Genomic DNA, 12,567 nt, shown 5'->3' with positions numbered 1-12,567 from the left:
TGCCATTTGATCATGGTTGATCTATTTTTCCCTCTCAACCCCATTCTCCTGCTTTCTCCCTGTAATCTTGGACACACTTACTAATCAAAAACAAGTACTATTTAAAGTACTCTTTTCTGCATTTAAAATGCTCGAGACTGTGACCTTCTTTGTAAACTTGATCAGTCATTTTAACAATCCTAGATATGGGCGGTCTCTGACTTTCATCTTGTACATCTGCCATCAGCAACTACAACTTAAGCATTCCAGATCCTACGTTGAAATTTTCTTCTCAACTTTCCCACTTCCTGGTTATTCATTAAAACTTGGTTTAAAACATACTGATCATTTAATTATCCAGCGAGATAGACTGCCGCTGAGGTAAAGAAACTTTGACCAATTATGTTTTTGTGAAGCATCTTGGGGCAATTTCTGTAGAAAATGTAGGATAGTAAGATCTCAGAGAATGTACAAAACAATGCTGAATTTCAGAGACCCCTTCACTTTTATTTATATTAAAAAAGGAGTTTCTGACATTCACATTGACCAAGGTTTTGTAGAAAGATGAACCATTGTGACTTTAATTAACTAACCCTTCATATATGACAAGATTTATATTTATAATAATGCTGAATAAGAACACAGGAAACATTCATCTGAAGAATCACTCTTTAATCCACCAAGTCGATAAAATATAGTTGAGTATATTTTTCACAATGTGCTAACTTTAGAGAAACAGTGAGCAAATAGTCATGATTTAATCATCACGCTCAAAATTCAAATCTACAATAAAATGTAGAAATAACCAATTTCATAAATTGATCTGCTTTACATAAAAATGCAACAATATAATATGTTATTATCATGTGGTTGCAGCTCAATGCTCTGTTAATCAATTAAGTTATACTAGAAATTTTTGAGTACAAAAGGTAAAATTGTATTGACTAATACATCTACAGTGCATTCAGAAAGTATTCAGACCCCTTCACTTTTTCCACATTTTGCTATGTTCCAGCCTTATTTTAAAATGGATTAAATTCATTTTTTTAATCATCCATCTACACACAATACCCCATAATAAAAAAGCAAAAAACAGGTATTTAGAATTTTTTGCAAAGTAATAAAAAAGAAATAACTGAAATATCACATTTACATAGGTATTCAGACCCTTTGCTATGTCACTCAAAAATGAGCTTATGTTCATCCTGTTTCCATTGATTATCCTTGAGATGTTTCTACAACTTGATTGGAGTTCACCAGTGGTAAATTAAATTGATTGGACAAGATTTGGAAAGGCACACACCTGTCTAGATAAGGTCCCACAGTTGACAGTGTATGTCAGAGCAAAAACCAAGTCATGAAGACAAAGGAATTGTCCGTAGACCTCCGAGACAGGATTGTGTCGAGGCAAAGATCTGGGGAAGGGTACAACAAAAATAATTCTGCAGCATTGCAGGTCCCGAAGAGCACAGTGGCCTCCGTCATTCTTAAATGGAAGAACTTTGGAACCACCAGGACTCTTCATAGAGCTGGCCGCCCGGCCTAACTGAGCAATTGGGGGAGAAGGGCCTTGGTCAGTGAGGTGACCAAGAACCCGATGGTCACTCTGACAGAGCTCCAGAGTTCCTCTGTGAAGATGGGAGAACCTTCCAGAAGGACAACTATATCTGCAGCACTCCACCAATCAGGCCTTTATGGTAGAGTGGCCAGACGGAAGCCGCTCCTCAGTAAAAGGAACATGACAGCCCACTTGGTTTGCCAAAAGGCACCTAAAGGACTCTCAGACTATGAGAAACAAGATTCTCTGGTCTGATGAAACCAAGATTCAACTCTTTGACCTGAATGCCAGGCGGCACCGCTCATCACCTGGCCAAAACAATACCTATGGTGAAGCATGGTGGTGGCAGCATCATGCTGTAGGGATGTTTTTCAGCAGCAGGAACTGTGAGACTAGTCAGGATCGAGGGAAAGATGAACGGAGCAAAGAACAGAGAGATCCTTGATGAAAACCTGTTCCAGAGCGTTCTGGACCTCAGACTGGGGTGGAGGTTCAACTTCCAACAGGACAACGACCCTGAGCACACGACAACGACAAGCAGGAGTGGCTTTGTGACAAGTCTGTAAATGTCCTTGAGTGGCCCAGCCAGAGCCCGGACTTGAACCCGATCGAACATCTCTGGAGGGACCTGAAAATAGCTGTGCATCGACGCTCCCCATCCAACCTGACAGAGCTTGAGAGGATCTGCAGAGAAGAATGGGAGAAATGACCCAAATACAGGTGTGCCAAGCCTGTAGAGTCATACCCAAGAAGACTTGAGGCTGTAATCGCTGCCAAAGGTGCCTCAACAAAGTACTGAGTAAAGGGTCTGAATACTTATGTAAATGTAATATTTCAGTTATTTCTTTTTAATTACTTTGCAAAAATTTCTAAACACCTGTTTTCACTTTTTTATTATGGGGTATTGTGTGTAGATGATGATGAAAAAAAATGAATGTAATCCATTTTAAAATAAGGCTGTAACGTAGCAAAATGTGGAAAAAGTGAAGGGGTCTGAATACTTTCTGAATGCACTGTATTTCTAAGTTAAAACCAGTAATTTATATAGACATGTTTGCACAAGTTTGTAAAACTAAGATTTTTGTCAAATTGCAAACGTTAAAATCAATAATGTAATAAGGTATTAAATTAACAGACCATATGAACATTTAGTTTTATATAACTGCAACTTTTATATGCAGTGCATCATTAATTATAGATACAAGATATCAATCCTGATAGAACCTTGAGGGACACGTTTCACTTGTTATCTGATTTCAGCTTTGCCAGAGCAGCCAAATGCGACTCTCTCCACAGTCTTCGAGCATTGAGGCTTTCTGGATCAGGTGAAGTTTTTTGAGACATTGTCTACATTGTCCAAAAAAACATACAAATTTGATTATATATTTTAAACATGTTGATTAGAACAAATTTCCATTTCACAAATAATTTCAACTTTTCAAATGTATACTTTATTGCAAAAGTCTGTATCCAGTTATTTAAGTGACCTAGACACAAATTGCTGGAGTAACTCAGCGGGACAGAGTAACTCAGCAGTATCTCTGGAGAGAAGGAATGCGGGACATTTCGGGTCGAGACCCTTCTTCAGACTGATTAATTAATTGACTAATTAAGTGACCTATTCTACTGAATTAAAAAATACAATGTCATATTGATGATCATTGGTTGGTTATAAGACATTCAAAAGTGTAATATTTCTGTTTTTTAAGCATTATCTCCCTTACATGCTATGGCCGCGGTGCCCGCCCGGTAGACCCAAAGGCTTGGTGGCCGGAGTGACCCTGCCCGAAGGCTTGTCAGTAGACGTGCTCAGTGGATGGCGGAACTAGGATGGAGCTGGAGATATCGGACGCGAGGAGCAAGTAGGAGGGTGATCTGGGGTAATGCCTCCAGCACCTTCAAGGTCGTTTGCAGGAAGCGATCCCGAGACACAAAGATGCCCGGACGAGGAGAGGGACACCAGTTCGCGAAAACTGCTCCAGTACATCGAGCACGTGGGCTGATCGGATTTTGGACTTTGGAAATGGTACCAAAACAATGTGGCACCTGTATATCTAATATATGCAAAACAAATTTCACAGTGCAGACGCATATGGAACAAATAAAGCACCATTGAACCATTGAACACACAGGTCAACATTCAACAAAACATGAAAGTGGGTTCATTGCTCCAAAACGGGCGGTCACGGTGGCACAGCGGTAGAGTTGCTGCCTTACAGTGAATGCAGCGCCGGAGACCTGCATTCAATCCCAACTACGGGTGCCGTCTGTACGGAGTTTGTACGTTCTCCCTGTGACCTGCGTGGGTTTTCTCCGAGATCTTCAGTTTCCTCCCACACTCCAAAGACGTACAGGTTTGTAGGTTAATTGGCTTGGTAAATGTAAATATTGTCCCTAGTGGGTGTAGGTTAGTGTTAATGTGCAAGGCTCACTGGTCGGCACGGACCCGGTGGGCCGAAGGGCCTGTTTCCGCGCAGTATCTCTAAACCAAAATTACTGCTATTGCTATTCAGAAAGTGCATAAAAAGTGTGTGAAAATACCAAAGTCACCCGAAACTACAATTGTGTCATAATTTGAGGATTTTTTTTTCTACACCACTTCCTTAAAGAATGGCAGTGGAAAATTCCCCATTGCCATTTCTTAATAAAGATGCTTTCAATGCTTTGGATATAAGCAATACCCATGACAACCAGGGCAATTGAATATTTCGCACTGTTAATTCGAGCTGTAGATTATAATATTATTCCAATCAAAACAGTTTAGAACATCTAGTTTCTGAAGGGTTTGAAGAAGAAAGCATCAAAAGGCACAAACACAAAACTAATGACCACAACAATGCAGCAGCAATGGAATAAGTAAAAATTTAAAAACATCACAAAGGGATGGTGTAACGCAGCGCTGGAGTAACTCAGCTGGTCTGCCAACATCTCTGGAGAACATGGAGAGGTGACATTTCTGAAATGTCACCTATCCATGTTCTCCAGAGATGCTGCCAGAACCATTGAGATACTCCAGCATTGTGTGTCTTTTATGTTAAGCCAGCATATGCAGCTCCTTGTGTCCAAATAAAAACGGCCTTTTTCACACTGCAGATATTTTAAGCTGGCCTCTTTGATAAAATCCAAATCCACTGGCTCTTCGGAGCGAAGCTTATGATCTGATATAACCTCAGATGTAAAAATCTAAAACGTTCCATGAGAACAGAATTCTACCAGCTATAATAGGTCAGATCTTCAAGAACTCAAAGGGTTTCCACTTACCTGGTTAATTTTCTCCATAACTTCACCAGAAAATTCAGGAACAGGTCCAAAGGATGATAAGACTCTTTGCATTCCTTCATCATACCGCTCACAGTAATTCTTGAGCCCTAGAAAATTATTAAAATTTAAAATTACTTTGTTAAATGCTCCCGTACGGAAACTAGACTATTTAGCTCCTCTACAAATGTGGGGAAATCTGCTCTATTCAACGTTTCAAGGTCAGTTTCATTGTCACATGTGCCAATTAAGGTACAGTGACATTTGAGTTACCATACAGCCATATTAAGTGAAAAGCAACAAGACACAGAACCACATAAAAGTTATCATAAACATCCATCACAGTGGATTCCACATTCCTCACTGTGATGGAAGGCAATAAAGTTCAATCTCCTTCCTCTTGTTCTCCCGCAGTCGGGGCAGTCAAACCATCCGCAGTAGGTGATCAAAGCCCCCGCAGCTGACGATCAAAGCCCCCGTCGTGGAGATCGAAACTCCCACGTCGGGGCAGTTGAAACACTCGAGTCAGCCTCTTCTTACCAGAGACCGGGGGCTTCACGATGTTAACGTTCACAGGCCCCACGGTTGGAGCTTCAATCCCCGGCAAAGGGATCGCAAGCTCTGCAATGTTCCACAAGGTTCAAGAGAAGGGATGATACACTGGACCTCCTTTGGAGAAAGCTCCACCATTCTCTGAAAACTGTTTAGAATGATAGTATTTTTGTGGGAGGTGGAGGGGTTAGAAAGTACACACATAAGTTAAATTAATTAATAGATTAATATTTTGTTTCAGATAATGGTTTTACTGTCTTGACTAGGGCTAACATGAAGGCAGAACAAACTAATTCTTCTCTTGAAGCAGAATTTCCTTCCATTGACATCCAAGAATTTAGAAGTAACATCATAATTTGACTCATTCTTTAAATAAAAACATCTGGTTAACCTTTCCCCAGCCAGTTTAATACATTACAATGGAAATCATGCTTGACTAATCTTCTGGAATTTTTTGAGGATGTAACTAGGAAAACGGACAAGGGAGAGCCAGTGTATGTAGTGTCCCTGGACTTTCAGAAAGCCTTTGATAAGGTCCCACATAAGAGATTAGTGGGCAAAATTAGAGCACATTGGGGGTAGGGTGCTGACATGGATAGAAAATTGGTTGGCAGACAGGAAACAAAGAGTAGGCATTAACGGGTCCCTTTCAGAATGGCAGGCAGTGACTAAACCGAAAGGCTCGGTGCTGGGACCACAGCTATTTACAATATACATTAATGACTTAGATGACGGGATTAAAAGTAACATAGGCAAATTTGCAGATGACACAAAGCTAGGTGGCAGTGTGAACTGTGAGGAGGATGCTATGAGGATGCAGGGTAACTTGGACGGGTTGTGTGAGTGGGCAGATGCAGTTTAATGTGGATAAATGTGAGGTTATCCACTTTGGTGGTAAGAACATGAAGGCAGATTATTATCTGAATGGTGTCGTTAGGAAATGGGGAAGTACAAAGAGATCTGGGTGTCCTTGTTCATCAGTCACTTAAAGTTAGCATGTAGGTACAGCAGGCAGTGAAGAAAGCTAATGGCATGTTGGCCTTTATGACAAGGCGAGTTGAGTATAGGAGCAAAGAGGTCCTTCTGCAGTTTTACAGGGCCCTAGTGAGACCGCACCTGGAGTACTATGTGCAGTTTTGGTCTCCAAATTTGAGGAAGGACAGCGGAGGTTCACTAGGTTAATTCCCGGAATGGCGGAACTGTTGTATGTTGAAAAACTGGAGCGACAAGGCATGTATATGCTGGAATTTAGAAGGATGAGAGGGGATCTTATTGGAACATATAAGATTATTAAGGGATTGGACACGCTAGAGGCAGGAAACATGTTCCCAATGTTGGGGGAGTCCAGAATCAGGGGCCACAGTTTAAGAATAAGGGGTAGGCCATTTAGAACAGAGATGAGGAAAAATAAATTCACTCAGAGAGTTGTAAATCTGTGGAATTCTCTGCCTCAGAAGGCAATGGGGGCCAATTCTTTGGATGCTTTCAAGAGAGAGCTAGATAGAACTCTTAATGATAGCGGAGTCAGGGGGTATGGGGAGCGGGCAGGAATGGGGTACTGATTGTGAATGATCAGCCATGATCACATTGAATGGCTGTGCTGGCTTGAAGGGCCGAATGGCCTACTCCTGCACCTATTGTCTATTGGCACTGAAATAAACAATAATAACGTTGTAGGCCAACTAATCCAGTTGATACTGCTCTGCCATCATATCTCAGGAGCATCCAATTCCCACACCCCTCGACATCTGAGTATCCAAATTTTATTTTAGCTTTGAATTTACTGAATGACTGACCAAGGACAATGCTCTCTTACATTTCAGACCTGTACATTGTTCAGGTTACAGTTCTCAGGGATAGAATACTGAAGTAACCCAGGGAGAACCTAAAATGGATTGTAAATGGTTGAGAACCCAGCACAAATCACCATTGTTGCACCCCATTAGTTACTACCACCGTACGGTGGACCACACCAGCACTTACCTTCTGCATTGAGATGAATGGTTTCAAAAGGTCCCATAAAGGCATATCGCATTCCTAAACCAGCAGACATCACAAGGTCTACATCGTCAGGTGACAGTACACCATCCTGAAGTGAACAGAAGCATTGTTATAGCATTTAAGAAATGCAAGGGCTATTTTACCAGCACACAGTCACCTGAATTGTCTGTTTCAAGGCACAGTAGAAATTTGAACCATAAGGAAAGAGACAACATTTTTAAAAGGGCTCATGTTTAATTTTAAATATAGTCTGTAGTCCACGCCGACCAGCTATCACCCGTACACAAGTTCTATCCTACACTTTAGTGACAATTTATAGAAGCCAATTAACCTACAAACCTGCACATCTTTGGGATGTGGGAGGAAACCAGAGTACCCGGAGAAAACCCATGTGGTCACAGGAAGAACATATAAACTCCGTACAGACAGAACCCGTGGTCAGGGTCAAACTCGGGACTCTCGGCGCTGAGGCAGCAACTCTATCATTACGCCACATTGCCGTCTTCAGGGAAGCCAGGCTTTTTAATGTCAAATGAAGTTGGAAAGTGGCTGTGTTAAAACCAAATATAATCCTTCAATAACATAAAAGGGAACATACCAATTTTATATTCTGGAAAATTGCCATATTTATATATACGCAAACTTGGACATGTCCAGACATTAAAACTTTGTACCAATAACTTTACTGTTCCAAATAGTCAACACTGTGGCTTTGCTTGCAACCAGTATCAGCAAGTTTTGGTAAAATTCCACACATCTGAAGTGTTCTCAGTTTCACAACTGTATTATGCAAGTTCTTAAACTTAAAAGACATTGTTAAAAATCAACAATTCAAGGCTTGCACAATACTCATTTGGTGATGTTTCAACTATCACCAATCAATTCAATTAGAAACTTAAACTAACATTATTAGAAAAACATTGCTGGATTAGATTACTGGTGCAAGATTGTGATCAACAAATAATTAACTCATGGCATTTGAATAAGTCAGATCGTCATGCCTCTGTGGCTTATGTCACACGGATTAAACTGGCAAAATACATTTAATGCCGCAGCACCCATATTTTCAACAATTTCGCTTGAATTTGAAGGAAGGAAACAGAGGATGAAGCAGAGGGTGATTGTGGAAGGTGTTTTTTGAACTGGAGGCTTGTGATAAGTGGCGTGCCTCAGGGATCAGTGCTGGGCCCTTGCTGTTTGTTGTTTATATCAATGATTTGGATGTGAATGTACAAGGTATAATGAGTAAGTTTGCAAATGGCACTAAAGTGGGTGATATCATAGATAGTGAAGAGGGTCATTACAAATTACGTGGATCTTGATCAGCTGGATAACTGGGCTGAGGAATGGCTAATGGAATTTAATGCACATCAGTACGAAGGTGTTGCATTTTCAGCAGAAAAAAAAAAAATCAGGATGGGTAAAAAGGGGACAGGAGATTGCTTTGGCAGATAGCATTAAGGATAATCCCAAAAGGTGGCTAATATTGTACTTCTATTCGAAAGGCTGAAGGGAGAAAAGCCTGGGAACTACAGTCCAGTGATCCTAACATCTGTGATCAGAAAGATAGTATAGAGAGTATTTTGAAGGGTAAGATATACAGCATTTAGATGGACATGGGCTTAGTGAACTTAAAGCAGGTGGGAACCTCAGAAAGGAGTACGAAGAGGTTAAAGATGTCCGTGAATATTCCTCTTTAGTTTTAGAGATACAGCGTGGAAACAGGTCTTTTGGCCCACTGTGTCCGCACCTACTAGCGATCCCTGGAGACTAACACTATCTTACACATTAGGGACAATTTTACTAAAGCCAATTAACCCGCAAACCTGTACATCTTTGGAGTGTGGGATGAAACCGGAGCAGCCAGAGAAAACCTACACGGTCACAGGGAGAATCCACAAACTCCCTATGCATACACAATAGACAATAGAAAATAAACAATAGATAATAGGTGCAGGAGTAGGCCATTCGGTCCTTCGAGCCAGCACCACCATTCAATGTGATCATGGCTGATCATTCTCAATCAGTACCCTGTTCCTGCCTTCTCCCCATACCCTCTGACTCCGCTATCCTTAAGAGCTCTATCTAGCTCTCTCTTGAAAGCATTCAGAGAATTGGCCTCCACTGCCTTCTGAAGCAGAGAATTCCACAGATTTACAACTCTCTGACTGAAAAAGTTTTTTCACATCTCCGTTCTAAATGGCCTACCCCTTATTCTTAAACTGTGGCTCCTGGTTCTGCACTCCCCCAACATTGGGAACATGTTTCCTGCCTCGAACGTGTCCAATCTCTTAATAATCTTATATGTTTCAATAAGATCCCCTCTCATCCTTCTAAATTCCAGTGTATACAAGCCTAGTCGCTCCAGTCTTTCAACATACGACAGTCCCGCCATTCCGGGAATTAACCTAGTAAACCTATGCTGCATGCCCTCAATAGTAATAATATCCCTCCTCAAATTTGTAGACCAAAACTGCACACAGTACTCCAGGTGCGGTCTCACTAGGCCCCTGTACAACTGCAGAAGGACCTCTTTGCTCGTATACTCAACTCCTCTTGTTATGAAGGCCAACATTCCAGACCAGCATACTCCTGACCCATAGTCAAACCTGAGTCTCAGGTGGTGTAAGGCAGCAAATCTACCGCTGTGCCACCCTACTGATTTATTGATGACTTTACTTATTGCATTTAAAAAAATGTACATTTCAATATTTTCAAAACACCTAAAATAAAGTTCTGTTGAAGTTTCTACAATGTCAAAGATTAACCGATGATTTAATTGGTATGTTTAAGATGATGAAAGCACTCAATACAGGAGATGTACAGGAACTAATCTCTTTAATTGTGAACGCACAATCTTAAAAAGAGTGCAAAGTCAGGAAGTAGTCATCTTTTTAAACATTATTCACACAAAGGGGGCAGTCTTTGGAATATTTTTTCCAAGAAGCAGTGGGTAGCAAGTTAAATTTTCAAGATGTACATCAACATTTTTTTAGGTAAAGAAAACAAAGGGTAAAGGTGAAAGGTAGATAAGCCATAATTTGACCCGAATAGCAGTTAAACTCAAGAGATTGACTGACTGTTTTTGTTATTGTTCTGCAGGGACAACCAATTCATCAGCTACCCTAAAGATCAGTTTAGTCATCGGGGAAGAGTTTGAATTTGCAGCAAGGCAATACTGGAAGTTACGGTTGAGCAACATTCAGGAAGAAATTGCTGTGGCAGGAGATTGGGCAAGGGGGGCAGGAGGGGAGAGAGAGAGGGAGAGGGGGAGGGGGAGGGGGAGGGGGAGAGGGAGAGGGAGAGGGAGAGGGAGAGGGAGAGGGAGAGGGAGAGGGAGAGGGAGAGGGAGAGGGAGAGGGAGAGGGAGAGGGAGAGGGAGAGGGAGAGGGAGAGGGAGAGGGAGAGGGAGAGGGAGAGGGAGAGGGAGAGGGAGAGGGAGAGGGAGAGGGAGAGGGAGAGGGAGAGGGAGAGGGAGAGGGAGAGGGAGAGGGAGAGGGAGAGGGAGAGGGAGAGGGAGAGGGAGAGGGAGAGGGAGAGGGAGAGGGAGAGGGAGAGGGAGAGGGAGAGGGAGAGGGAGAGGGAGAGGGAGAGGGAGAGGGAGAGGGAGAGGGAGAGGGAGAGGGAGAGGGAGAAAGAGATGTTAAGGCTCTGGAAGCTTGTTTGGGAACAGTCAGTGCATTGTATACAAATATGTATATGTAAATAGTTGCTTGAAATGTGAATATGGCACACTTGTAGCTGATTAAAAAGCAGAACTTCTAAATATATACCCTGAATTACTTCTGGTGCCATGTGTAATGTTTAAGAATTAGGAGATAGGTCAGATGATGTATAACTAAAACAATTTCTGGATCACTGACACCATTTCTGGAGACCTGTGACCTGTTCAAGCTTGGCAGGTTGCAGTGTGCTTGCTTGGGTCCAGCACCCAAGTGTGTTGGGGACAGTTTGAACTAATTTGGCTGGGGAAGGAGGCACAGTGTAGATTTACAATTGGGAGGGGAGATGCAGTCAAATATAAAATATGTCAGCAAGAAACATTGGATATACATACCCCTTTTCTACTCGAGGTGAATAGTGTGAAAGAGACTAACAGTTAACTCAGAGCTGGAAGGATCCCTGACCCAAAACATTACTTGGTTTCTCTGTCTACAGATGCTGCTGACTGAGTTCTTCCAACACTTTCTGTTGGGTTCTGAATGGGTTCTGAGAAGTTTCCAGACCTGAAACATTAACTGTTTCCACCCCCCGTTCTTCCAGCATTTTCTGATTTTGTTTGAGATTCCAACAGGGCGGCAGTGGCGCAGCGCTAGAGTTGCTGCCTCACAGCGCCAGAGATCCAGGTTCGATCCTGATTAAGGGTGCTGCCTGTACGAAGTTTGCATGTTCTTCCTGTGACTGCGTGGGTTTTCTCTGGGTGCTCTGGTCTCCCTCCACATTCCAAAGTGTTGCAGGTTTGTAGTTTAATTGGCCTTTGGAAATCGTCCCCAGTGTGTAGGATAGGAGAAGTGTATGGGCGATCGCTGGTTGGCCTGGACCCAGGGGGCCGAAGGGCCTCTTTCCACGCTGTATCTCTAAACTAGACTAAACATACACAATTTTATTTGTGTTCCTATAGAGAAATGCAGGCACAGCTAGTGCCCATGGCTACATATAGCTTACAACCTAACGGTATGAACATCATATTCTTCAATTTTAGGTAACATTCCACCCCAATATTTTTTCTCTCTTCTTCGTCTTCCCACCCACTCGCCTCTCTTTCCAGTGTGCACCCATTCTTCCACAATCTCACTCATCTTCCACCGCTGACCCTTCTGCTTATATCCCACCCTCTGGCTTCACATTTCACTCCTTTTCTCTTTATCAACACCTTTTTGTTACTTTGTTTCCTTTCTTGTCGCCGTTAGTCCCCATTTGTTTCCTTTTCATCTATAGCTTTTGTCCACCGACCTGCCAATCAAATAACCCTCCTTACCTGTATATATCTATGATTTGCCAGGCTTTGTCCCACCCCCACCTTTTTCTACCCCACGATAATCATTATAATCTCTATCCCACTACTCATAGTGCAAAACTTAAAATGCAGCAACTAAAAGTAAAACACCTTAATATTTCTACATTTTTTAGGTCAGGTAGTGAGATCTTGGGAATTAAATACACTTTCCCTCCATCCAGTCACTATATAGACCTCATTCCTGCTCTTTTAAATTACCCAG

General features: G+C 42.0%; 1 protein-coding gene across 3 annotated transcripts in view; it reads right to left on the bottom strand.

Moving 5' to 3' along the window:
• Positions 1 to 1,030: 1,030 nt before the first annotated feature.
• Positions 1,031 to 12,567, bottom strand: part of cryl1 (crystallin, lambda 1) — a 45,108-nt gene continuing 33,571 nt past the window's right edge. For all 3 annotated transcript variants that reach the window (XM_078403085.1, XM_078403086.1, XM_078403087.1), the window contains exons 7-9: positions 7,331 to 7,436; positions 4,799 to 4,905; positions 1,031 to 2,884 (exon numbers count right to left, since the gene is read on the bottom strand). In XM_078403085.1, the coding sequence (XP_078259211.1) occupies positions 2,777 to 2,884; positions 4,799 to 4,905; positions 7,331 to 7,436 (321 nt within the window). In that variant the 3' untranslated portion in view covers positions 1,031 to 2,776. The remainder of the gene's footprint in view (positions 2,885 to 4,798; positions 4,906 to 7,330; positions 7,437 to 12,567) is intronic.

The sequence above is a fragment of the Rhinoraja longicauda genome, chromosome 7 (genome assembly GCF_053455715.1).
Source record: "Rhinoraja longicauda isolate Sanriku21f chromosome 7, sRhiLon1.1, whole genome shotgun sequence".
In the NCBI taxonomy this organism is placed as follows: Eukaryota; Metazoa; Chordata; class Chondrichthyes; order Rajiformes; family Arhynchobatidae; genus Rhinoraja; species Rhinoraja longicauda.
Note: the sequence above shows the minus strand (reverse complement) of the source record. Positions and strands in the feature narration are given on the sequence as shown.